A 24,779-nucleotide genomic window follows, 5' to 3' on the forward strand; every position below is an offset into this window, starting at 1 on the left:
CTACAAACTAATGAGTATCATTTTTAATCACTGCAATGAAATTTGAGCAAAATGTTCCAGCCTGCTGCATCAATTTTTTCACTCAATTCAGCCTTTGTAGGTTGATAATTTTCATTTCCATCAAATGATGTGGCATCCTTATATTCTAACACATTACTCAGTCCATATCAGTGTAGATATCGAGGCTGATTTTGTTTTCATTTAAATCTGATGTGTTTTCAAAGTGCTCCTGTATATTTTTTTATTATTTTGAGTACTGCTCAAGAGTACTATGATACTGTGTGAGTGTGTGTGTGTGTGTGTGTGTGTGTGTGTGTGTGTGTGTGTGTGTGTGTGTGTGTGTGTGTGTGTGTGTGTGTGTGTGTGTGTGTGTGTGTTTGTTAATAGCTGCTTTCTGAAAATTTCTACATAAAACATCAAACTGAAAAACAGCAATTTGCAGTTTAGATTTTTATTCATTTATTTGTGTTATTCACATAAAAACAAAATTTAATTTTATCAACAGATTTTGAACAATAACATAAGAAAGAACAATATAACTTTTATTTTATTTGATGTATTTATTTATTTTAAAAGCATCTGATCTATAATTAATTTACCTGGATGCCAAAAGATGTTATTTCAAACGAAATAGTAATATTAAGAAGTCATGTTGACATTGCCGACAAGCTCCAGCAACATGCACATTAATGTTTCATGTGAAAAAAATAATGTGTCTCAGTATGCAGTATTCTCATGTGTGTCTGTTGGTTAGGGGCTCTGTAATTGCGACCATAATAAAGATCAATATTTATGGGAAGTATAACTGGATCATTAAATTAATATAATCATAGATGGGTGTAAGTTTCATTTGAACATTGTGGTGGACACACCGAGCAGGACTGGTGGTCATCCCCCGAAATGCCTTATAATGAGTCTTCACCCTCCAGTTTGCGCTTTTTCTTTATGCATTCATGATGAAAATTACTTTAAGGTAAAACAGAGTTTTCAGGCACCAACAGATACATAATTACATAAACGAGCATCATGCAGTACGCCTCTGGGACAATGCTTTCACATAATTATTCTGTAGCTCGACTTTTCTCATTTCAAACAGAATTCCTGCCGAGTCTGCATTTTGTTGTTGTTTGTTTTATTTTTGTTTATTCTTTGTAAGTAGCATTAAAGACCCCCCCCCCCCCCCCAAAAAAAAAAAAATATATATATATATATTAGTATAGTACATATAGTACTATAGTATATATAGTAAAGAGAAAAACTAAACAAACAAACATGGGTGATGCAGTTCTTTTTCGTTTTGTATCGTGGATTTGGGTCCAGATTTTTTTTTCTTTTAGGAAAAAAGTGTACATTCATAAATGCAGATATATCCAATACGATTAACATAAATCCACAGAAGTCACAAGTGCTGCTGTTTCATTTATCGCATCGACAGCCATTTCGTGCCTTTCTGCTGCAGATCACATGAGACAGCTTTCTCATAACTCGAAGGAATCTATAGGATTCCTGAACTGCAACAGAAGCGTCTCTGTTAGAAATCCAATCCTGTTAATTCCAACATTTCACCTTTGAAAGTTTCAGAAACAAACAAACGGAAGGGAAATATGATGGTTATGTGATAACATCTTTTCGATTGTGACTCCTTTTGCACACTAAAAGAAAAAAGTGAAATAAATCTGTAGCAGTTTGTTGTCTTCAGGTGTCCTGTAGATGCACTCATCAGTCATCCGCATCGGCCGCCTCCTCTTCTTCTCCAGCCACTGCCGTGGCGGTGCCGCTCTCCGTCATGGTGTTCTCCTTCTTCCACTTCATCCTCCGATTCTGGAACCAGATCTTGATCTGTCTCTCTGTGAGGCCGAGCGCGTGCGCGACCTCTATCCGCCGTCGCCGCGTGAGGTACCGGTTGAAGTGAAACTCCTTCTCCAGTTCGAGCGTCTGGTGCCGCGTGTACGTCTGCCGGCCTCTTCGTCTGTCAGAGCCTGCACACAAGAAATCAGACTCTCCTTCAAAATAAAATCTTCCTGCTGTAAAGTAAGTCGTGTGGTGTAGGCTAACAGAATGGAGCATTCTATGATGGGAACCTCTGTCTAAACTCCATCTACTGTCTTATCAAATACAAGCAATACACGGAGTCACTTGTTGACTTCAGCGCTACTTCTTGGCAAACACATTTGACTTAAACAGCTTCTAAGTGATGGGGGAGGGGGGGGGGGGGGTAGTTTCAGCTGCTGTCTATCTGAGCTGTACTTAGACCCTTTTCACCATTAAAGGAGATAACCCACATAATTAAAAAAAGGAGGCATAATCAGACTGATATGCTATAGACATTCTGGTATTTTCATCGAATTAATACAGTTAGTGTAAATGGACACATACAGAGGGGCATGTATGGAGACAGCTGATAATTCAATTAAAAACAAAAGAAAAATGTCTGTCCACTGCTCTTCATGTGAAAAATTGACGAATCAGTGAAACTGCGTTGACCTCCTGTCTTTATGAGGTCACACAGCGCCTGAAGGTTAAAGAGAAACTGGGTCACATTTTTAAATTTCAGAGGTCGTCTGCCGGCCACACAAACGTCTACACTCATTTCCTTTGCACCATTTCAATAAAAGAAAGCTTCTTCTGCTGCTCCCATGACATTCAGAGAACACTGGGAATCTATTATGTGCTGAAGGTTTTTTATTGCGATCGCAGTGCACTCCGTTTTTAGCAGCACAGATACCTTTCCTCCTATCTGAAAAAAAAAAAAAACTTCATAAATCATCAGAGTCCAGCTGTCTGTTTGTGGGTTTAAATGAGCTGAACATATTTGCTTTGATTTGAAACAAATTTTTCAAGTCTACTCCTGCAAAGACTGTCCACGCTGTTATCTCACACCGCAGATGCAGGCTTTACTGCACACACTGTCGCACATATATAACCAGTGCTGATGACACATTTTTTATTTCCAATGACAGTCTGGGTTTAGCAATCGGTTTTACACGCTTACTGTAAATATTTTGATTTTTTTCCATTATTTCTTTTCTAACAATTAGCGTTGTAATTCCTGGACCAGCTAAATAAACCTCATAAACCGCAGTGCATTGATATAATGAAAGAAATGCTACACAATCGAGTCCAACAGGTTTTTTTTTTAATATGCTCTGTAAAGCTTCAAAAGAAACTAACTCTTCAAAAAAAAAAAGGAAAAAGAAAGAAAAAAGGATGACTGAAAGTTTTCTTCTACCGCGCGAGTGAAGAAGAACCCAATAAAGTGGTAGTTGAGTGTTTAACACTCACGGAAATGAACGGCTTTCAATGAATATATCAAAGTCTAATCTATTAAAGTTTACATGTTTTAAACCAGAACGTCTGATTTTTTCTGATACAGACCCCTTATATTCTGCCTAAATGACATGAAATATAATGATGATATAATGTTGTACTTGGTATTGTATGTGGATTATGCATAGAACAGTCACAGATGTGCAGTCATGACAAAATCAAGGTTTTCAGAAATTAGTTTAGCATTTGATCTGAAACACTGCAGCGCCTCTGCGTATGGAAGTTCATTTCTGTCAAGAAGGAAAAATAAATAGAAGAGTTGTGAAAGGTTTAATCAGAATTATGATGTAATAACCAAAATGTCACTCACTAGGATAAAATTATGAAACAGTAAAATGAAATTGTATGTCATCAATTCCAAATTGAAGCTATGGTTTTTCCCTTTCACTAAATGTTTTGGATTTATATTGATGAAAATTTTTTCCTTGTTTTTGTTTCTTTTGTGGTGTATACATATTCATCCACCTTCTTTGATGAAGTTCTCAGTATCTGTGATTAAATCACAGCTGTCAAAGGGCAAGAGGCAGAGTAAGCCCCAGAAATGGTGCCAGTCTGTCACCGGACTAACATTCATGCTCACATTCACACCTACGGTCCATTTAAAACCACATGCATGTCTTCGGAAGGAAGCCAGAATATCCAGAGAAGCCACTCAGACACGTGGAGAACATGAGTAGACCACACAGAAAGTCCCCAGACTGGATCTGAAGCTCGGATCTTCTTGATGTGCGACAACAGGGCTAACCACCACACCACAATACCACTCTAAATGTAAACTCACTAAGCCAAAAGCCTTTAAGAAAGACAACACACACACACACACACACACACACACACACACACACACACACACACACACACACACACACACACACACACACACACACACACACACACACACACACACACACACACACCACGTTCACATTCGAATGTAAAATAGAATCTGATATTTATTTTCTTTCCACAGCTGTTTCTTTTCTTTTCTTCTTTTTCTGTAATTTAATTGTGAAGTATGAATTACAGAAAATATGCTGTATTTAATCACAAGAGATTTTCAGTGAGTTGCTACTTTTACTTGATGACAGTATATTAATTGGCTGGTTCATGTGTTTATTTGTGTTTATTCTATTTTTCCCTACTCATGTCGATGATTATCTCGCTGTTTTCCCTTATTGCTTTTATGCAGCTTGTTGTCTTTTGCTTAGCTATTAGCTATTGTCATAGCTATTATTGATGATTATGTATCATTGATTGAAGTAATTACATGCATATAGACCTACATACACATTGCTCTCACTGTCCTTAAACAAAAAGTTCATTACCTGCATATTTAAAGGCTCAGCCAGAATATTTTAAATATCATGTTTCACTTCTTGTGCGACTGTCTGCAGCCTCCTGTGTGTTTGCCACAGATTGGAGGCAGCAGTCAGTATGTGTGAGTGACTGAATGTCAGTACTTAGATGTGTTTGTAATGTGTGTTTTTATCTTTTTGCCATCCTTTACACTTTCTTTCTTTCTTCTGCATGGCAATAAGTTGGTGTGTGTGTGTGTGTGTGTGTGTGTGTGTGTGTGTGTGTGTGTGTGTGTGTGTGTGTGTGTGTGTCAGACAGACAGAAATCCATCTCCACTGGTAATATTTTCTGCTCTCACTCTGCCAGCAGTGATTTGTTTGAGCCAGATCTGAAATTCCCTGGCAATCAGCAACAACAAGGGGATGTGTTGTGCTCTCACTCCCACCCTGGCACAAACACACACATACGAGACAAAAATGAATTAATATGAAAGAAGTCTGTTGGTGTGCTTGTGCGCTCATACAGAGTCCCTGAGCGAGGTCGACGGCCTCCTTCAATAAGAGCTCTTGTATCTGCCTTATTCCACACGGTCAACAGGAACATGCAGGATTTCTCTTTCCAGTCATTTTCTCCCACCTTGGACGGCAATTGGATCTAAATGAACATCTATAAATTCATTACACAGGCTGGCTGCTTCGACCCCAGCACATTCCCTCTCTCCTCACAAACACACACCACACAAAATAGAAAAGATTAGCAGTGCCAAGAGGAAGAAATATTTTTCTCTTCCTCTGTAGTGTGTGTGTGCTTTCCCTGATTCCTTTTCTGTGAAGACTTTCACTTTGGATTATGATTATTGGGCCAGCTATATAAACCTGTTCCAATGCTTCTTTTAATAAAAGAAATATAATGAAGAACTCCTTCACAGCGTAGTCCAGTAGTCTTGTAAAAAATTTCTATACATCTGTGATCCAGCTTCAAAAGAAACTGTCTCTTCCAAAAGGATCATACAGTTCAATAAAAAGTATAAAAATAAATAAATAATAATAACAAAAACCCTCTGAGGATAGACTGAAGGGTCCTTCTACTTCAGAAAAAGTGTGAATGTGTGTTTTCTGTTTCCTCCTGCAAGGCAAATCATATTATTCAGCATTTCTCCTGTTTTGTATTGTTTTAATTTTGTATTTCATTAATTGTTCTGCTTTTTTGTAGGCCACAAACGTAGGCCAGTATTTTCTTTGTCTATTATTGAGTTTTTTAAATATTAGATTATATCTGTTGCCTTCACTTTTCTACTTAAAAATGTGACAAAACAAATTTCTTTATTTTTTACATTAGAAATTTCAGCTTTCATGTTTACCCAGTACATAACTCTTGAAATGAAAGCCACTTGAAAGTTCTGTTATGCTATCTGGTACAAGTACACAGATTTGAGGCTGTGGGACAGGAGGACACTAAGTAATGATGAAGCCTGAGTCCTGCTAAAGAAGAGCGTGATCTTTGTGGTTTTCTGTTGTAAAGAAATGCAGCAAAGTGCATTAAATATTTTTTAAAAACTTCGTTATAACATTTTCATTTATGACAGCTTTGCGCTTACATCTCTATAATAGTGCCACTAAAAATATAAGCGTTTGCAGAACCTTTATTCACTCACCAGGGAAGCTTCAATAAATCCCCATGTCTCCTCTGTGATTCCATGTTCCTGTTTACTGTGGAGAGTAAAAATATCTTCTACAATTTTACACTATTACCCTGTATCCCATTTTATCATATGTCCTATTTTTACCACTCAGTTATAAAACTCAAAGACGAAAATGATCTCTGCATGCTGTATGGTTGTTGTAGTCAAAGGCCCAGCACCCATTTTGCATACACTCCGATGTTGGCACGCCAAATAAGTCGGTGGGAAAGAGCGTGCATTCAAAGATCAAACCCGTCTGCTAATTTATAGTGTTTATAGTATTAGCACATTGTATGATAGTACAATAGCACAATGGGCTTTCAGCTGGAAAGTTTGTGCTGACAGTGAAACACAAGACTATTAATGCGAAGAGGCTGAGATGAGCTGAGCCAAACACGGACTGTGATGATTCCAGTCGTGAACGCCAGGTGAAGACCATTTTTCTTCATTTTCAAACAAGTCAGAGTAAAGCTCCACCCTGTCCCCTTCTTAAACACAATGTCACCTCATGAATATTCACAGAGTCTTAAATTCTGGTTTTATGGCATTATGGCAGAGCCATAAAAGAAGTGCAGAGTGGGAAGGGGTGCTGTAAAATAGTGGCAGAAAGACCCTGACAGGCATAGTTCATCAACCGACAGTGGCCGCCGCGCAACCGGGCCAACAGTTTAAAGACCGTTTAACGAATAAGGGTCTCTCTCTCTCTCTCTCTCTCTCTCTCTCTCTCTCTCACTCACACACGCACACACACACACACACACACACACACACACACACACACACACACACACACACACACACACACACACACACACACACACCTCTTTCTTAGTTCATCTCACCATCTTCCATTCCAAAACAACGAGAGGACATGACAACACTAAAGCACTTTTCATAACTTTCCATCCCCGTCTCCCATGTCCTCACCTGAGCTCTTCATCCAGGGGTAAATACGTAGTCTCTCATGGTTTAGCCTTTTCTGCTCCGGGCTACTCTGCCTCCTGGAGGTCGTCTCAGGAAGCCTAGCAGCCAGCGAGCAGAACTGAGTCCGACCGGGCAGGATCTGCTCCGCGGGGCACCCCAGCGGCCCAATTCCCGGTGAGTTATGAGCGCCTGCTGAGCCTATTTCTGTAGGTTGACTACCCCTGATGCTCCCGTTCAGTCTCGAAAGAGACAAACCGAACGAAAAAGGAGAGGAAGAAGAGTGAGAAGAAGAAGGGGGAAATTGGAGCCTAGAGCTGCCTCTCCCACTGGAGACATCATGGTGGTGATATCCGCTGGACACGAAGGCGTACGAGGAAGACGCGGCAGGAGAAGCAGAGGAAGACGGACAGTGAGAAGTTGAAGAGTCCGTTAAGAGAAGAGCAGGGCTGCTCACGGCGGATTGTTGGTATTTGGAAAACAGCGCGCTGGCGGAGTGCAACGAACTCATAATTTTGCGCCGGTGATTTGTGGGCCCGGGGCGGTTTAATGTCGGCTTTTTAGGAGGGACAGTAAATTATTGGGGGGGCATTACTGTCTAAATTTACACACACGGACACACTCACGCACACGCACACACACACACACGAATAAAAGAAAAAAAAATCACCCCACCCTACACTTTTCCTCTACCACCTCCCATTGCCTCAGGAACACGTGACCGAGGGTCCATGTGATGTCAAGATGTCCAATGGCGGACGGGGTTTCCCTCCGGATGCAAAATTATAAAGGGATCACAGGGAGTGACTGCTACATTTACAGCATTCAAACAATAAACTCAAGGCGACCTGGAATGTGTCATCTGGAAACCAAAAAGCTGAAATCTGACAAACATTTAGTTAAAACTGAACTCTTTACCTGCCATGCATGTCTGGTAGAAACGGGCTGAAGTCAAGCAGAAACCACCATCAGAAGAAGAAAACTAATTTAATTGGAATGTGCGTGAAGTAGCCCGGCAGACTAAAACAGGACATGGGATTCTCTTGTTTTCAGTGTCTTATCCCGGCTCATGCTTTGAAGAGACCACACATGCAGAGAGCAGAACAGATGAGCTGTTGTGCGCCCGCAGTGGACCACTGCTGCCTGGTCAGTACAGGCAGGGTGACAAATGACGATGTAATGCAAACAACATCAGAGGACGTTAAATGGAAGCAGTCCAAAGGTGTCACTTTGAAAATCATTCTGTAGTAAGCCCACTGCAAAAGATGCAATCTTTCAACAAATGATCAAAAAATAAAGACTTACAGGTTAATATTTCTTATGCTGTGTCATGCTTCTTAAAATATTACAGCTATAAAGCAGCTAAACAAAACTTAACTAGTAATGGAAGAATGCTTTCAAGCACAAACACGCTCCTGAATCTATTATAAATTCACCAGAGGACTCAGAGAGCCATTCTCCAGGCTGTTTAATAAAACACTTTTACATGTGAATTCAGCTTTGATTAGTTCTGCTCCCTGGCACTGCATTCCGAGGAAACTCACCTGGCGTGCAGGCTCTCGGCTACGTGCTTAGATCTGCAGCAGTGATGTTGACCTTTCCCTTTCCATGCAGCACTCAGTTCAGCAGGATAAAATCTGTGCGCTGTGTATAATGTTTAACAGGTTAAAGGGAAATCTAAAAGTACCGTGGTTTTTGAACTGGAAGGATGCAGGACAGTTTTAGGGTTAAGAAAGAGCGAGTTTGTTTGTGATAACCAGTCAGTTATGCTCGGTTGTGGTAGGCCTCGACCTTCCGGTCCACATGTCAACTTCACTTCTGTTCATCTGTGAAAAGGTTCACGTCTGTCTCTGTTTCAACTGTTCATAAAGCTGTGAAAGACGGAGAATTGATTGTGGTGCATCACAGAGCAAAGATATGACATTTCACATGGGTGGATGTTTTACATCATGATCCTCCTCACCAACAAAACAGAAACAAGTTTGCACTGCCAACTTGGGGAAGTGCACCACTGCTCTTGTGTATCACTGAGGTACAGGATATAAAAAAAGAGGTTTTTATTATTAGTCAAGTATGACCAAACCTGCACGCTGGGGCTGCACTATGAGGATGTTTTGTTTTTGTGATGTGTCCCATTTTAAGAACTAAAAGTGTATTTATTGTTTATTATTTTTAATTTTCATTAGTTTCTCCAAGATAAAAGGAAGTGCACTACTAAATATTCAAAAGTACCCTTTAAGAACTGATCATCACTTCTCATGGAACAGTCAAACAAATGATTCTGTTATGCTTCAAGGGAAAAATGTATAAACATTGTAACAATCTGTGAACTGTAAACTGCAAAAAGTTGTCAGGACTCAGAAAAATAAGACAACAGATTTGTTTAATTTATGTATTAAGCTGCTAAACCAAACATTGTTCATTGGCGTCAAATATTATGTTAGGATGCTATACCTACAATCGGACCGTGTTTGAAGTGCTTAAAGTCCCTGAAATATGTTAAATTATTATTTAACTGTAATAATCTGGTAGAATAATGATGACATAAATATGTACTCTGAATTTATATATTTTTTTACGTAGGGACTGCTTAATCATAGTTAATTACTTTAAAATTAAAAGTAACTATTAAAACTAACTGAATACTTTGAACATTTGGGTTTTCAGTGCAGCATGCTCCTTTTGGAGACACGCACACATGGTCCACTTTGACTCAAGACGTCAGATCCTGTTAGACTTTACTTTGGTTTTGAGCCTGTCTCTCTTCCCATCAAAGCTTTACTCAGGGACACAGAACTCTGAATCCGTCTCCAGTCAACACCTGAAACCCCAATCAGTCAAATATTTAGTGATTCGATGACACTCAAACCCAGACTGCACGGATACTCTGCAGCATATGTGAATGTGGACAAGCTCATGCTCTGTGAATTTGATCTTCCCATATGGAAACAATCGGACCTGGAGTCCTCCTCCTGATGATGATGGAAGTCGGTGTAATGATAACTAAAGAGGTCTCCGATAATGTAAATGGAGGTGGAGGGGCAGGCCATAAATAAAGTAATGTTTGGAAGGATGTAGATTGTATGCGAGTGTGCGCGTTTGTGACCGTGGGGATGTAAGAGGGGTGGACGTCTGTTGTTTCAAGAGGAGATTTCCGAGTCGAGGCTAAATGTTTGGCCTCATGAATTGAGTGGTTTCCAGTCTGGGTGCTGACAGCGTGCACAGGGATAAAAGGAAAAGAAGGATGCAGAAAAAGATGGAAAGAGAGCGCGATTTAAAAAGAGGAAAGGCAGGAACTGTGAGATGCCAGGATAACGCCTCTTACATGTGCCAAACTGAGAGAAACAGAAGATTCAACAGTGCAGACAGAAAATGAACCCTCAGCTTTGAATGTTTATCACATTTTTCCCATTTTTATTCCTATAAATGTTCTCATTTTTGAATCTGCACTGCGCGCATGCTCCCCCTCCCCCCACACAAAAAAGAGAAAACAACGTAAGACAAAGACCATCAATCAAAACAAAACAAACAAACAAACAAAAAAATGAACTAAAATGACAGAGTGTGTAAAAAAGAGACCCAACCTACTAAAACGGCATAAATAGGCAGTTTCATGTTGTTGGAAATTTCATTAATTGCTACGTCATCACCATCTTCATTATCAATCATTGCCATAACAACAACATAGAAGTGAGAAGTACAGTAAAAAGTGCACCACCATCATCATCATCATTATTTTAACTTAAAAACTATACAGCTGCCAAAGATAAAATTGTTAATGATTAACTTCTAACAATATAGAAATGTTTCCACGATAATTGTTCCACAAAGAAAAGAAGCTATCATTTTTTTCTTTTTTTTTTTCTTCTTTTTATGTTTGTTTTAAACACTAGTGTGACTATGTTTTTGAGTTGGATTGATTCACCCCACCATAATCATTTTTCTCAGTTTTCTTGCTTCATTGTCATGTTTTTCTTTTTCTTCTCAAGTCCATCTAGCTAGCCAGTCACCATTTTTAGAAACTCAAGTTCCCTTCCAGCGATTGAATCGCGGAGACAGCGGGGCAGTCCAGTGGCCTCAGTTAAGACAAAAACAGCCCACCCCTCACCCCCGTTCCACCCTCACCCCATCCTGCCCAACATTTACACCCATCTTGTCCCCTCTCCATCTTCTTTCTCCCCTACATTTGCTTGTGGCTTTTCTCGCAGCAATCATCATTCACAGAGGCCTGTGACCCCGCCGTGCCAGCCACTGAGCCTCCTCCACCACCTCCTTCTCCACTTCCTCCTCCTCCACCACCACCTCCGCCGCTGCCGCCGTCCCGCAGCTCCTTCTCCCTCCTCTCCCTCTCCACTGCCTCCTGCTCGCTCTTGCTGCTGGGAAATTTGTCCTTGTTGTTCTCCTTCTTCCATTTCATCCTCCTGTTCTGGAACCAGATCTTCACCTGCCGCTCGGTCAGCGCCAGCGCGTGCGACACCTCGATACGGCGTTTCCGGGTCAGGTAGGGGTTGAACAGGAACTCCTTCTCCAGCTCGAGTGTCTGGTAGCGGCTGTAGGTTTGGCGACCCCGCCTCCTGCCCGCAGCTACTGGGGGAAGGTGGGAGGGTGAGGAGAGAAAATTATTAGACACAGAATTTCATTCTTATCTCTGGTAATCAACTTTGCATAAAAAACCTTTATTAAATGTATAGTTTCAAAAAAGCGTGTTTGTGGTCTGGTGATTAGCAGGACACACGGTTACTGTAAAATCAGGCAGATAAAAGGCGTCAATGTCCACATAAAAAAAGACTTTGAGGTATTTATTGTTAACGCATTTACACGCTTTGGATTAATTGATCGCTGCTGACTTAATATGACTCATTATGAGAAGCATCCTGCAGCAGGGAAATCTGGAAAAATCTCCTGCACGAAATCAAACACCTGATGAATTAACGTGCATTCCATACGAGATCCAAGAAGAAGAAAAAACTGCTTTCTGTCAGAAAGGAACCTTCAGAATTTGACGTTTTCTTGAAACCTCATCTTCCTGACTGATGGGTTTGGGTAATACGGTTTCCTATTTCTGGATTTGACACTTTCTTCATTCATGCTCACCTATTGCTGGGTTTCTACCAACATCAGCTGACTCCTAGTGATGTGTGATAAGTGCATCATGGTGTTAGCCAAGTCCTTCTAGGAGAATGGCTCCTCAGCCATCTTGAAACGCCTCTGAGGACTGAATTGATTTTAAATTTAATTTTGATAATGCTTCAATATGACTGAGCAATGCCACTTGTACATGAGAGAATGGATGTGCAGAATCACCACTGAGATCTACTTAAAAAAAGTTTGACGACTTTGCGTCAGATTAAGTGTGAAAATGTTAATTCTCCCATCATTTGTGATCTTGACAAATTCTGCAATTTCAGCTCAGCGTCTTGTCTCCTCCTTATATCGCTGGTGTTCGAGTTAGGGGTAATTCCAATATGTTTGCGTCTATATATTCCATATTAATATAGCTATGGAAAAAATGTTACTACTATACACAAATTGCCATATCGCGTGTCAAAACCTCACCTTGTTGAGGGCTTGGGACTATTTCAGTGATGTACGCACTCTTTAGTAAATACTCAGGTCTCTACTTTCCCTCGAGCCTTTTCTTTGTTCTGCTAATTATGATGGGGAATTAGTTTTTGTGCCAATTACAACAGGCTCATTTACAGACAGAGGGGAATCACGAGACTGACAATGCGAGACAGAGTGTTCGTATTATACAATTTGCAGTCTGGATCAAATAAGTGTGGGTCAAAAGAAAAAAAATGCAATTTAGTGCAGGCGCTGTGAAATTATGTGACAGCCGTGCGTTACAGGACCACGGTAAAAATAGACGCACGCTCTTTTAACACGAGTCTAAGAACAGGAACTCCTTCAATCCATGCCGCACAGCCACTTTAACTGCAGTAATTAAGAAGTCTCTTATGTGGACAAATCAACTGCGGACTGGCACTTGTGTATATAAATATTTAGTGCCGTGAATACGTCGTAAACGTTTTTCAGAGAAAATGCGCAGCGAAGTTGAGAAAAGACTAAATAGCTGTATTTTCTAAGGACCTTTAATTTGAATAGCTGCCCACAGTAAAAAGCAGAGGTGCTGAAAACCTTCACTGAACGCAGCGCTGTGTGTTACATTGGTGTTTCCCACTGATCTTTTCCGGAGACGCAATCCACAGCGCAGACATTGTCTTCTGTGCATTCACATGAATTATATTGATGATTTCAAGATAGATTTTTCATCAAACTGGATGATGCTTTACATTGAAATAATCTAAAAAAGCCTCAAAATGTTTGCAGCTGAGTAAGAGCGCTCAAACGCATCTAACCCGACTTCTCTGGGCTGCTAATAAACTCGAAGTTGTTTCAGTGTAAAGTGGGCGGTTAAAACGACACATTTAACCATGACAGCCTGGCAGCAGTCTCTCCATGGTTTATACGAAGAGGACATTTATGTAAGTGATTATATTTCCATAAACGTGTTTGTCTTTCGCCTTTATTATTATGCCATAAAAACAGAGCGTTGCACCATGAACAAAATATGCCAGTGGCCATAAAAGCTTTGAAGTTAAAAAAAAAAAAAAGAGGCTGCGTCCAAATCGCTCCTCTGAAGGAAACTCCGCTTTTCCAAGTTTTGCATTGATTCACGTTAAAGACCCTCAAAGAACAGCGATCGGGGCTCACGTTAAACCTATTTTGAATTGGAACAATGTGAATATTTTTGAAGAGAGCCAGAAAATTGATTGATTTTTTTTTCAGGGCCTCTAATTTCTAGTGGACTCTGGGTTCAGTCCACACGCAGACACCCGTCTCTCCACAAAAGTAAAGTTTAATGTTTAAAGTAAAGTTTGAGAGCATTTAAGTCGTACCATATCCCACCAACCAAAGTTGTACGATTTGCTGTCTAATTTAAAGAAAGCGCACTAACTTTAGATTCCCATAGTGTGGGCACAGAACAGCTTTTTGTGGTAACACAGGCAGTAGAAAAGACAAGAGAGTCTTTATGGAAATGAATAAGTTGTGAGCGATGTGTAGGTCTTGTGTGTGTTATTTGTCACAGGGCTGGCGCCGTGATTTCGTGCTATAGGGACGGGGAAGTGGGCGCTACATTCGCTGCTTTCAGCAGCCATGAATGGATAAAATGACTGAGGGAACGCTCCCACCTGAAACGTTTCTCACCACGCAACACCACGAAGAACTGAATCTTCAACCCCGGCAGCGTTCCTGCGCGCCTTGCACATGCAGCCTCTGTTTGAGGAATAGATGTTATTATTCTGCTTATTTCCCTTATTTAAATGTTAGCTTGTGTTGTGTCCGGAGCCCAGGGAGAGTGTCTGCAACCTAAACGCCAAATCCTAAATCGTTACAAGCTTGGAGTTGTGAAAAAACAAAAACAAACAAACAAAAAAACTGCGTTGTTGTCTATGAAACCTTTACAAAGCCAGTGGAATGAGTACTAAATAGATGGACGGCAGATGACATTTGGAGGAAGGAGACAGCAAATGCTGGCGAAAGCTGGGCCAACAGGAGCTAATACCAGTACAAACAGACATTTATTAGCAGGCCTAATCGCATTTCTGTTCTCTCTGTGTCATGTTTAAGGTCGTACAGAGAAAATGATTTATCCAGACTCCCGACCACAGGGGTGAAGTCGTAAAACGAGCTCGTGTTCGCAAGTTTAGAGTCAAACTCTGATATTAAACCCCCTTCTTTGGAGCTCAGACATATTGCCAGGTATATACAGTGAGAAAGAACACCGCCCACCACCACCACCACCACCCAATCTTAGAGAAGACAGTTTCCCTCCTTATGATACAAGTTATGAAATGTAAGAGGAAGAGAGGAAAGAGTGACTTTTTAAAAATGTATTTTATCTTTTTAAATAGCCGTCACGCACACAGGGGAGCCAGGGAGTCAAGGAAATATAACAGATGTTTTAAAGATGTAAGGCGGAAACGTTGTGGGGAAACGTTCAGCAAATCGTGCGTAAGTGTGATTTAGCTGCTATTAATGCTAGTGTGTAAAAAGCGGTGTCCTATAGCGATGGAGAGAGAGAAGCTTAACATTAATGCACATCTGTGTTGTTGTTTTATTTTTATTTTTTTCCATTTTATAATAATCACGAAGCCACAAAAGTCCAGAACATGTCATAACAGCGTCTGCAACCGCACTTTAAAAATACAGCCGAAAACATAAGCCACAAAATAAACACACACACACACACACACACACACACACACGGGGGGGGGGGGGGGGGGGGGGGGGGGGGGGGGGGGGGGGGCAGAGCGAGAGAAATATGGGCTCAGACAAAACAGGCTACTATACATGCCAATCCAGTCACTGCACTCTCTCCCTTCTTCTCCTCTCTCTCTCCGACGCACAAAAAATGCCAACTTGCATAAGTTTGACTGTGGTGCCGCTTTAAGTCATCAATTACTAACCCGGCACTGCTTTAAAGCAATTGTTTAAAAGAAAATCACAATTTATGCCGTCTTACGTGATTTATAATGGGAGGAGGTTGAACTGATCGGGTCTTATTCATATCCAGTGGCTTTTTTTTTCTTTTTCTTTTTTTTGCTTTTCTTTTCGTTTCTTTTTCTTTGTTTATTTTTTTTTTTTTTGCGCCACAAAACAAAAATAGCAAATTCAATATGAATCCAGACTTCACACTTGGGGGATGATTCTGATACGCGACGCGAGTCAGCCGATCAGACACGTCTGTGAGATCACAGATGCTGTGGAAGTGCGAAAAATGGTCCCTTTATTCTCATATACATGCATTCCCTGAGCCCTGTAGGTAACTGACCACCGTGCAGCCAAATAATCCCACCACAGGCAAGTCTTACAATAAAAAGGTCAGTAAAAGTTTAAGCTGGGTCAGAGCTGCATGTCTAAAACAAATATTTGCAATATCTCAATATCTAGTTTCTGTCTGTTCCATGCGGGGGGGGTTCTCTGTTTTGGTTCCCCTAAAAAGGTTTCTGCGGTTCAACTCTCTCTCGTCAGCCCCTTCCACCCTTTCGCCCTCGCTTTTTATCTCATTTTCTATCGCGACTCCTCTCTCGGTTTCGGGCCGGGGCAATTAAACCCTAAAGTCATTCACAAGTTTTGCTGCTACCAATAAAGCCATAAACGTACTATTGTTGTAAACGCAGGAACCTCCAATTGTTCTCCCTAAATTGCTGCTTTCATAACAGCTTCTCCAACTTTCCCCCACTATTTCCTGCTCCCTGCTCCTGCATTTTCTGCCTTCTCCTCCTGGAGGATCAACAGCGTTGCTCTTACCGCAGATATTCACTTTGTAGGAATGAAGTTTCAATGGTTTGAAGAAAAACAGGGGGAAACGTGCTAGACTCTCCATTTCCTCACCTTGCGGCCTCATCCAAGGGAAGAGCTGCGTCGGCGATGGACTCTGCTCAGTGCCCTCCGCGTCCTCGCTGCTGAGTCCCGGCGCTCCTCCCAGCTTACAGTCGCTGTACTGGACCAGATCCGCGTCCTGGGCCCCGAAAAGCGTCTGTCGCTGCAAGGCGTCGTATCCGTAGAAGTTGCCCGGTTCACCGTGGCATGTGACCGCGCATGGGCTCTGCTGGTATGGGTTGCTGGGCAGCGTCGAGGCGCTGTGGTGGTAGAAGTCCTGGATTTGCGGAGCGTGCTGGAAGGTGGCGCCGGAGCCCGGGCCGTACACCACCGTGGGCCGGCTGCCAGCCAGGTCTTGCGCGAACCCGCACTCGTAGTAGTTCGGACGTAACGAGTCCCCGCTTTTATATTTGGAGAAGAGCGAGTTGACGAAATATGAACTCATCTTTTGTGTTGGTTTCTGTTTTAGTTTGTGTTCGGCTCGGCAGAGTCAGAGTGAGGGTGAAGGAAGAGACCAGTGGCTTGCAACTGTTTTCTTTTTTTCTGCTGCTTCTGTGGTACGGTTTGAGGCAGACACACACACAGAGAGACGGAGAGAAGGGAGGCAGGTCCGCCGCCGGTGTCGGTGACCGTTGTTATAGTGTTTTCCACTTCACGGCGACAACAGACGACCCGGATGCGGTGTAAGTAACGGTGACGGGAGCCGGAACAGTGTGAAGCACAACCAGCACCACCACAACAACAATAACAACAATCACAGTGATTCCATACAATTTCCAGCGAAGAGGAAGAAAAAGAAGAGGAAAGAGAAGAAGAGGATAAGGAAGGGCTCGTGCGCATCACAATTCCGGTGTTTGCGCTGTAAGCCCTGTCGCGCTCTCAAACGGCTTTTCCGTGATTTACTCCCCTGCAAATGAGTTGTTTCATATTTTTTCTCCTCGCTCTCTCTCTCTCTCTCGCTCTCTCTCTCTACCCCTCCACCCCCCACCCGCCGGCTCTCTCTCTCTCCCTCTCTCACGCGCCCTCTCTTTCTCTCTCCTCCTGGGCTGGGGTGTGTGTGTGTGTGTATGTGTGTGTTTCAGGGATAATTTGCATCTGTTATCAGCTCTTCATCCCATTGGGTTTTCTAGGCATACAGACAAGTGTGCACGCCCCCCCCCCCCCCCACACACACACACAAGGGGGTCTTTTTCACTTTCCTCCTTCTTTTGTGCACGCACGCTCTTGTAAACCGATAGATGATAGTTTCCGTCTGACGGAGCCTCTGAACGCCTGTGATTATAAAACGGGAATGAGAGAATGAAAAAAAAAAGACAGGAGAAGGGAAAGCAAGATGAGGATGAGGAAGCTGAGGATAAAAGAGGTGTAGCAAGCAAGAAACGAGGGCGCACACACGCGCGCACACAAAGCGTCCCTCAATCTAATCAAAATAAGAAGAGATGTTTTATTTGAGTTTTGTTTGGACTTAGGGTTAGGGTTAGGGTTAGGTGACGCACAGGTTAGCGTTGGCTGCTCTGGTGTTATGATTATGTGTGAGTCATGAATGCATCTTTCTTATTTCTCACCACGATTCCTTAAAGTGGAGCTGCAATGGCAGCGAAGTGAACAAGGCCTGAAAACATCACGGGAGCCCGGCAGAGAGTGTTTAACTCACAATAAAATGAAAGAAGGAGAGGGTGGAGGTGGTGGAGGAGTAGACTAGAGATTCTTAACTCGTGTCGGTCTAAACGAGCATTTCCCTGTAAATATAAGTGAGGTTTTAAAAACAGTCGTCTAACCTTTCTTTTGCCTTTCACTCCTGCTGTTTGCTTGTGGTCAGAAAATTAACGAGTTCCAAGAGCGCGTCTTCTTATCATCGTGAGCTTTTATGAATATGATCTCCATAAATATGCAAGGAGGACCAGGGAGACTAATAGTGTAGGAGAAAAGTGACTGTTAACGCTTTAGCAAATTATAAAGCGGAGGGGCTTGGTTTGCTTGTTTACATCCTTTCAGCAGAGAAACAAAAAAGGGGGGTTTACGACGCGCCCTATGCACAACCAGAGGCCGTTGTGGACCCTTGCTGGGTAATTAATTGTCATTTTCGCCTTGTCTTCCTTCAACTCCCACACAACAACAACAACAACAAAAAACAAAATAAGAATAATAAATAAATATTTTCCAAGAATCATCCAGATATGAGGACCAGTTGGTGTTCCAGTACACCAAGTGGTGTAAAGTCGTCTTCTGACGCTGCTAATATTATTTCATTTTCGATCTATCGCTTCATTTCCGACACGGACTGTTCCCGCCTCCATTGCGGGTTCATAGCAGCCAAATAAAAATGAAATCAACTAAAATTACCACAACTGAATTTATTTACATTTTACTGCCACGACACAAGAGGCCTAAATGTTTCCAGCACCAACCCGAATTACAGGCTGAGCTCCTTTAAATCAGTTGATTGTCTAAATGACTTTCCGAGGAGTAATTGCTGCAGTATTTTTTCCAATTTATTACCCAGAATATGATCTTATTGAAACGTCTTCGCTCCGTGTTTTACACTTCCAATAAAGAGTTTGATTATGAGATCTGTTATCTGGATGGTGAGATGAGAATATGGTCCTCAAAAAAAACAAAAAAGAACAAAACATCTGACCACCCCCCCCCCCCCCCCCCCCCCCCCCCCCCCCAAGTGTTCACACATTGGGCAAAACACCATGCTTCAAACAAAAATAGAGTTCAGTTCTGCCTTAAACGTCTGCGTTCACAGGAAGGAATACGTGAGGAGAAATGTTTCGGTCTAAGTGTCCAATCTCCACTCATTAAAAGGATGGGTCGCAGAAAATGATCGTACAAGGAAAGGCCCTGATAATTTACCTTATTTAAAATATTTCCATTACGCAAGCACATATATCCCCCTTCAACCCGTGAACCTTTACAAGCCTGCGGTAAGGTGTGATTTCTGAACCGGCAAAAATAAACATTTCCTTGCTGCCAATACATATCCTGCATACCTATGGGTTATTATTTTTCCAAGGCCTCAGCCTCTTCCTCTTCACCCGCTGTGACTCGAAAATTCCCTGCAACCGCCTCAGATGTCACTATGTTCCAAAGCAAAGTCAACCGTGGCCTAAAACTTCTTCAGATGTCAGGATTCTCTAAAGCAAAGTTTAAAAAATGGCATCACTTCTTAAAAATAACCATTTTTAAGAACATTAAAAAGAGGAATAGGCCCAGTCTCGCCCCCTTTAAAGGAGCCCCCTTGCCTTCCATGAAGGCGGGCAAAGTCTCGTGCTAGTCCTGATATATCCGTGAAGCAAGAGTGCCATCATGCGGTCGGTTTCAGTAAGGCTGCAGCGGATGAAGCCGGACTGTAATGCGGCTTTATGGTTCCATTATGTTGGCACTTAAAGCTAAATAAGCTGCTTTAAAATAAAAGCGTGCGCAGTGATTGGAAGTCTGTTGTGAGGGTCGAATTGGGGTTTTGTGGGGAAAAAAGAAAGTGAAAGGAAAACAGATCTGTGGCATGTCAATATCTGCCTGGAAATTAAAGAGGAAATTATTCTCTCAAATCAGTCAGTAGGTGATACAGTTATGTATTTTTTCTGACTTTTAGCACATCAACTATGAACACTTGTTTACCCAACAGTAAGCTAAAGACGAACCAACAACCTCAACATAAAAAGAAATAGCAGATAAAGATAAAGATGATTAGCACTGTCTTAAGGCTTTACGGCCATGTGAAATAGTACAGTTAATCCTGAATCTATTAGCTTCTAGTTTTTATGCAATAGTTTGCATGTAACACACTTACTGATGTAAGTATAAAGTTTATGTCTAATTTCTAGATTTTATTTTCTTGTAATGTAGTTTCGGTTTATATCCATAACTGTGATTTAAAAAAAAAGAAAGAAATTTGGCAAAAATGTCCATATGGATGTTTGGATGCCGTTGTGCAGTTATTGTTCCTTCCCATCATTTGTATTTTTAATTCATTCATTAAAAACTAATTTCTATGGGTTATTATTTTATTATTTAAAACTAATATACAATAAATAGGACTGCTATTCTGTTTTATTTTTTAGTTCCTATATATATATATATATATATATATATATATATATATATATATATATATATATATATATATATATATATATATATATATAGTGTGTGTGTGTGTCGCAACAATATAGTTCTCGCTCGTGCAGCGCAGTATTTACAGTTAACTAAATGAGTACGTGTAGGTTGATGTTGAAGCGTCATTTGTTTAAAAATACACACAATACAAGAAAATACAAAGCAATTTCGAAACAATAACATCAATATTTTACTGGTATTTTTAAGGCTGGTCTTCGGTTGTCCTGCTTTTCTGTTTTAAAAACAGCAGAGGTGCACTGGTTTAGAGTGAACGGTGTGTTTTCCTCTGCGTGTCCAGTGCAGTGCAGACAAACCCGTTTTATTACCGCACATGATTGCTTCTTTTATGTTGGCGGGACCTGTAGTGTGATTGTGTGTGCGTGCCCGTGTGTGTGTGTACGGTGGCTAAATTGCAGGTTGTAAACAGACTGTAAAAAGCGGTTGTTACCATTATCTGAAGAGACTGTAGCCCAGATCCTCAATTTCAGCTCTGTGGAAATATGAACCCCATAGGCTGCATGTAACGGCGGAAACAGAGAAAGCAACAGCTCGAGATTATAACAAATAATAAAAGCATACATGTGTAAGACTGTATGTCTCTGAACATAGCCTGGAACATATATGCGCATAATAACAATGTGTTTAATCCCCTTGAGGCAAAAATAAATAAACAAAAATTCATCTTGCAGGTCCTTCCATGTTCCCTCCACGTTCAACAACATGAATACATTGCTCTGCCCTCCCCACCACCCCCACTTCTGAGCACTCCAAGCCGTGTCCTCTAGGCCGGAAAAGAAGTCCGAGACTCGACCACTGCCCACCCTGTCTGAAGGAGGCTGCAGTCTCCGTTTGTTTTTTTGGTGGTGGTGGAGGAGTTTATGGCCTCGGCTGTAAGGATGCATCTGAGGGAAACAATGGGAGATGGGACTGAAGACAGCACACATACACACACGCATTCAGGGACACACACAGAAGGTTTCCAAAATAGGCCCATACAGCCAAACGGCTACAAAGCCATAAAAGTCCTAAAGCTGAAAAGAAAACGAGGAGAAGGAGGAAGAAAGACTGCTCTGAGCTGCTGTAACACAAGAGTGGCTGCTGGTTTTTTGTTTTTGTTTTTTTGCTGTTGTTCGTTTTGTTTGCTTTTGTTTGAAATCTACAAAATCAGAAAATAATATATAGAATCCCCTTTAAACCGTTACACTAAACTTTGCCCTCTCCTGACTCTAGCTCCTATCAGTTCACAAAACCGCCAAATAAACTATCAAGCAGGCGGATTTGAAACTTTCCTCTGATATTATTTTCTCTGTCTTTGTGGCTTTTCTCGCTCCACTGTTCTTCTTCTCTAGGTGTGTTTGCTTTACAGCCGTTTAGTTCTTAACTTTCAGAAATTTATAAGCTATAAACTTTTATTGCCGTCATATTCTTTTATTGCGCCGCACCGCCTCGAATCCTTTTCCACTCTCTCCCTCCTATCCTCTTCTTTTCCATCTTCCTCTTCGCTGTTTTTACGACAGTCGGCGTCGGCTTCTTCCAACTCATCCTCTACCGTACCCCTCCCCCCCCTCCCCCCTACACACACACACACACACACACACACACACACACACACACACACACCACAACACAGCACATCCTGCATCCTCGTGCTGCTTGTTTCCGTGTTCGAAAATAGGAAGTGTGTAAAAGAAGTTACGTGACATGCAAGAAGAAAAAGAGATTGTGTACGAAAAGAACGCTGATCGGATTTTATTGGCCCTAAAAGAGACATACCCTACGGTCAGTTTCTTTTTTTTAATAATAAGAAAATAGATAGATAGATAGATAGATAGATAGATAGATAGATAGATAGATAGATAGATAGATAGATAGATAGATAGATAGATAGATAGATAGATAGATAGATAGATAGATAGATAGATAATCTCTCATCCTGTCATAAACAAGAAACACAAATATTTTAGAAATTTGTCAAAGAGGTGTTTAAAACTGAAAACTGCTGAATTCACGTTTTTATACCCTTTTCTGAGAGCTCAGAAATGAATAATGGTAATTAATTTTAATTTGTCATCTTAATAAAGACATGCTTTTTTGTCTAGACATGTCTGCTTTTTTGTAAAAGAGCACATTTGAAAATTCATGGATGACAACAGTAATTACATTTTAGCATTAAAAAAATTTTCGATTAAAGGGCTTGCGTGTACTGGTAGATTAACCATTACAGACACCTTATACTGGGTGGTGGTCCAATGAATTTGTTAAGTACTGTGTTTTTTGTTGTTTGTTTGTTTTATAGCCTTTATATACCCAGGTGAATATTCAGGTAATAGATATTATATATGACATACAATTTTGTAAATATAATAAATGACAGAACCTGCACCCCCATGTTAGACTGTTAATTATGTGCTTCTGTTCATGTCTGTAATTGTCAGGGGAAGTTGTTTGATTTGATTAATAGTTTTTTGTTTGTTTTTTTTTTCAATTTTCAAATTTTTCTTTCCTGTGTTGCAAACATAGCACTTTTATTTTTATTGTTATTCTCATTCAGTTATCTGTTACAGTAGTAGTTGAGCGATTATTATTGTCATTGGTGCTGTTAATGTTTGATTTTTGTTTTTTCTAACAGTCCTATTATTTCAATCTTATTTTTGTCTGGTCAGAAATGAGTAACATTTCCAGCTTTCTAAGTGATTCCTCTTTGTTTGAGTTTGTCCCTTTCTTCTCTGCCCACTAATAGGCAGCTGCAACATGTGCAAACACTGTTATTATTTCTGTGTTTGATGTTATTATTATTATTGTTGTTCAGCATAGTCAGAGACAGCTGTGACATGTGTGGAGCAGCCAGCAGCACTTGGCCTGCTGTCCAACTGTTAATGAGTCCAGAATGGCTGATGCAATGTGATCCATATAGCCATTTGTATCAGTGGGACCATAACTCTCTTCAAGTAAATTTATGAATATGAATGGTTTTCTCTGCAGCTTGATGAATTATAAAAGAATTTCAGAGCTAGGGGGGAGCCCAGGTCTGCTGGTGCTCAGATTCACCCAGAATGCCTCAGCAGAGGCAGTTATTATCTGTGAACTTAATATGAGAGGATAAAGTGAAGACTCACTGGATTGGCCACGTCCACGTGGGCTGAAATATGATTTCTTGCCGGCAGCAGTAGCACGTGCTTTGTCTTGTTCAGCCCATTTAGGTCCTGAAAATATCACTGAAATGATGAGGCCCACACCTACTTCAGCCACACAGCTAAATCACTGCACAATGAGCAGATCTGGATCTCTACATCATCTAGCAGCAGGGATAGATTACAGACAAAATAGTAGAGTTAGCGGTGGAATTGTATGAGTGCAGTGGATGGCTTTTAGGTTACAATTTCAGCACCATGACCAAGATTGACTCCATACTAAAGAGTTGGAATTTTATTAGAAACAGACGGGTTAGAAAAGGAATTTCTTCTGAGCCAGGTTCCTGTTGGTGCACAAATCTATGCACAAACTCTAAATTTTAATTAATCTGGGCTAAACTGACTTCCTATTGGAAGAACTGTAGCTTTGTAAAAATGTTTTCTACAACAGAAAGGAACAGAAAGGAAAACGCTGCTGCTGCAAATGTTTTACTTGGTACACTACCTGTAGCTCATTCCTTGAAAAGCCCAGTCTTGCAACTAAGTCTCACTTATCCACAACACCAGTACTGCTCCCTTCTTCAGATGTGACCATGATGTCTCCCTGGTGTTTCTGCACTTCCATTCCTAACCTAACTTGATGGTTGTGTGTGTTGTTATGGGGGCCTCCTGCTCGGAGTATTCTCTTAGATTTACTGTGCCATGTGTCACAGCTATGCCCCCAGTGCACACACATACACACACATACGTACACACTGGGTTGAAACAGCCTGCAATTGCCTTCCCTGGGACAGCGGGGTGAGCCGAAGGGAGGCCTGAAGCAGGAGACCAGGGGCTTCTGGATTTAATGAAGCTCAGATCCTGCCAGACCTCAGAGAAGTATCACAATCATCCGCTGTCGAGTTCACAGATGT

General features: G+C 41.2%; 2 protein-coding genes across 3 annotated transcripts; both read right to left on the bottom strand.

The window, feature by feature from the left end:
• Window positions 1-1,253: 1,253 nt before the first annotated feature.
• Window positions 1,254-7,802, bottom strand: LOC115777100 (homeobox protein Hox-B7a-like). Its single transcript, XM_030724930.1, has 2 exons — window positions 7,232-7,802; window positions 1,254-1,979 (listed from the first exon to the last, which is right to left on the bottom strand). The coding sequence occupies exons 1-2, from the start codon at window positions 7,734-7,736 to the stop codon at window positions 1,720-1,722; spliced, it is 765 nt and encodes a 254-aa protein (XP_030580790.1). The 5' UTR covers window positions 7,737-7,802; the 3' UTR covers window positions 1,254-1,719.
• Window positions 7,803-11,405: 3,603 nt separating this feature from the next.
• hoxb8a (homeobox B8a) lies at window positions 11,406-17,524 on the bottom strand. Of its 2 annotated transcripts, none has more exons than XM_030724929.1 (2): window positions 16,625-17,524; window positions 11,406-11,809 (listed from the first exon to the last, which is right to left on the bottom strand). In XM_030724929.1, exons 1-2 carry the CDS (start codon window positions 17,055-17,057, stop codon window positions 11,406-11,408), a joined length of 837 nt encoding a protein of 278 aa, XP_030580789.1. In that variant the 5' UTR covers window positions 17,058-17,524. The 2 variants fall into 2 exon arrangements, with proteins under 2 accessions (XP_030580789.1, XP_030580788.1); XM_030724928.1 differs by having other exon boundaries at window positions 11,406-11,812.
• Window positions 17,525-24,779: the final 7,255 nt, after the last annotated feature.

Source organism: Archocentrus centrarchus, unplaced genomic scaffold, assembly GCF_007364275.1.
Source record: "Archocentrus centrarchus isolate MPI-CPG fArcCen1 unplaced genomic scaffold, fArcCen1 scaffold_43_ctg1, whole genome shotgun sequence".
Taxonomy (NCBI): Eukaryota; Metazoa; Chordata; class Actinopteri; order Cichliformes; family Cichlidae; genus Archocentrus; species Archocentrus centrarchus.

Excerpts from the sequence above, each read along its gene's own strand:
- LOC115777100 (XM_030724930.1), bottom strand. The coding sequence starts at position 7,736 with ATGAGTTCGTTGCACTCCGCCAGCGCGCTGTTTTCCAAATACCAACAA. Across the intron at positions 1,980-7,231 it reads CCCCTGGATGAAGAGCTCAG|GCTCTGACAGACGAAGAGGC; the intron begins GTGAGGACATGG and ends TCTTGTGTGCAG.
- hoxb8a (XM_030724928.1), bottom strand. The coding sequence starts at position 17,057 with ATGAGTTCATATTTCGTCAACTCGCTCTTCTCCAAATATAAAAGCGGG. Across the intron at positions 11,813-16,624 it reads CCCTTGGATGAGGCCGCAAG|TAGCTGCGGGCAGGAGGCGG; the intron begins GTGAGGAAATGG and ends ACCTTCCCCCAG.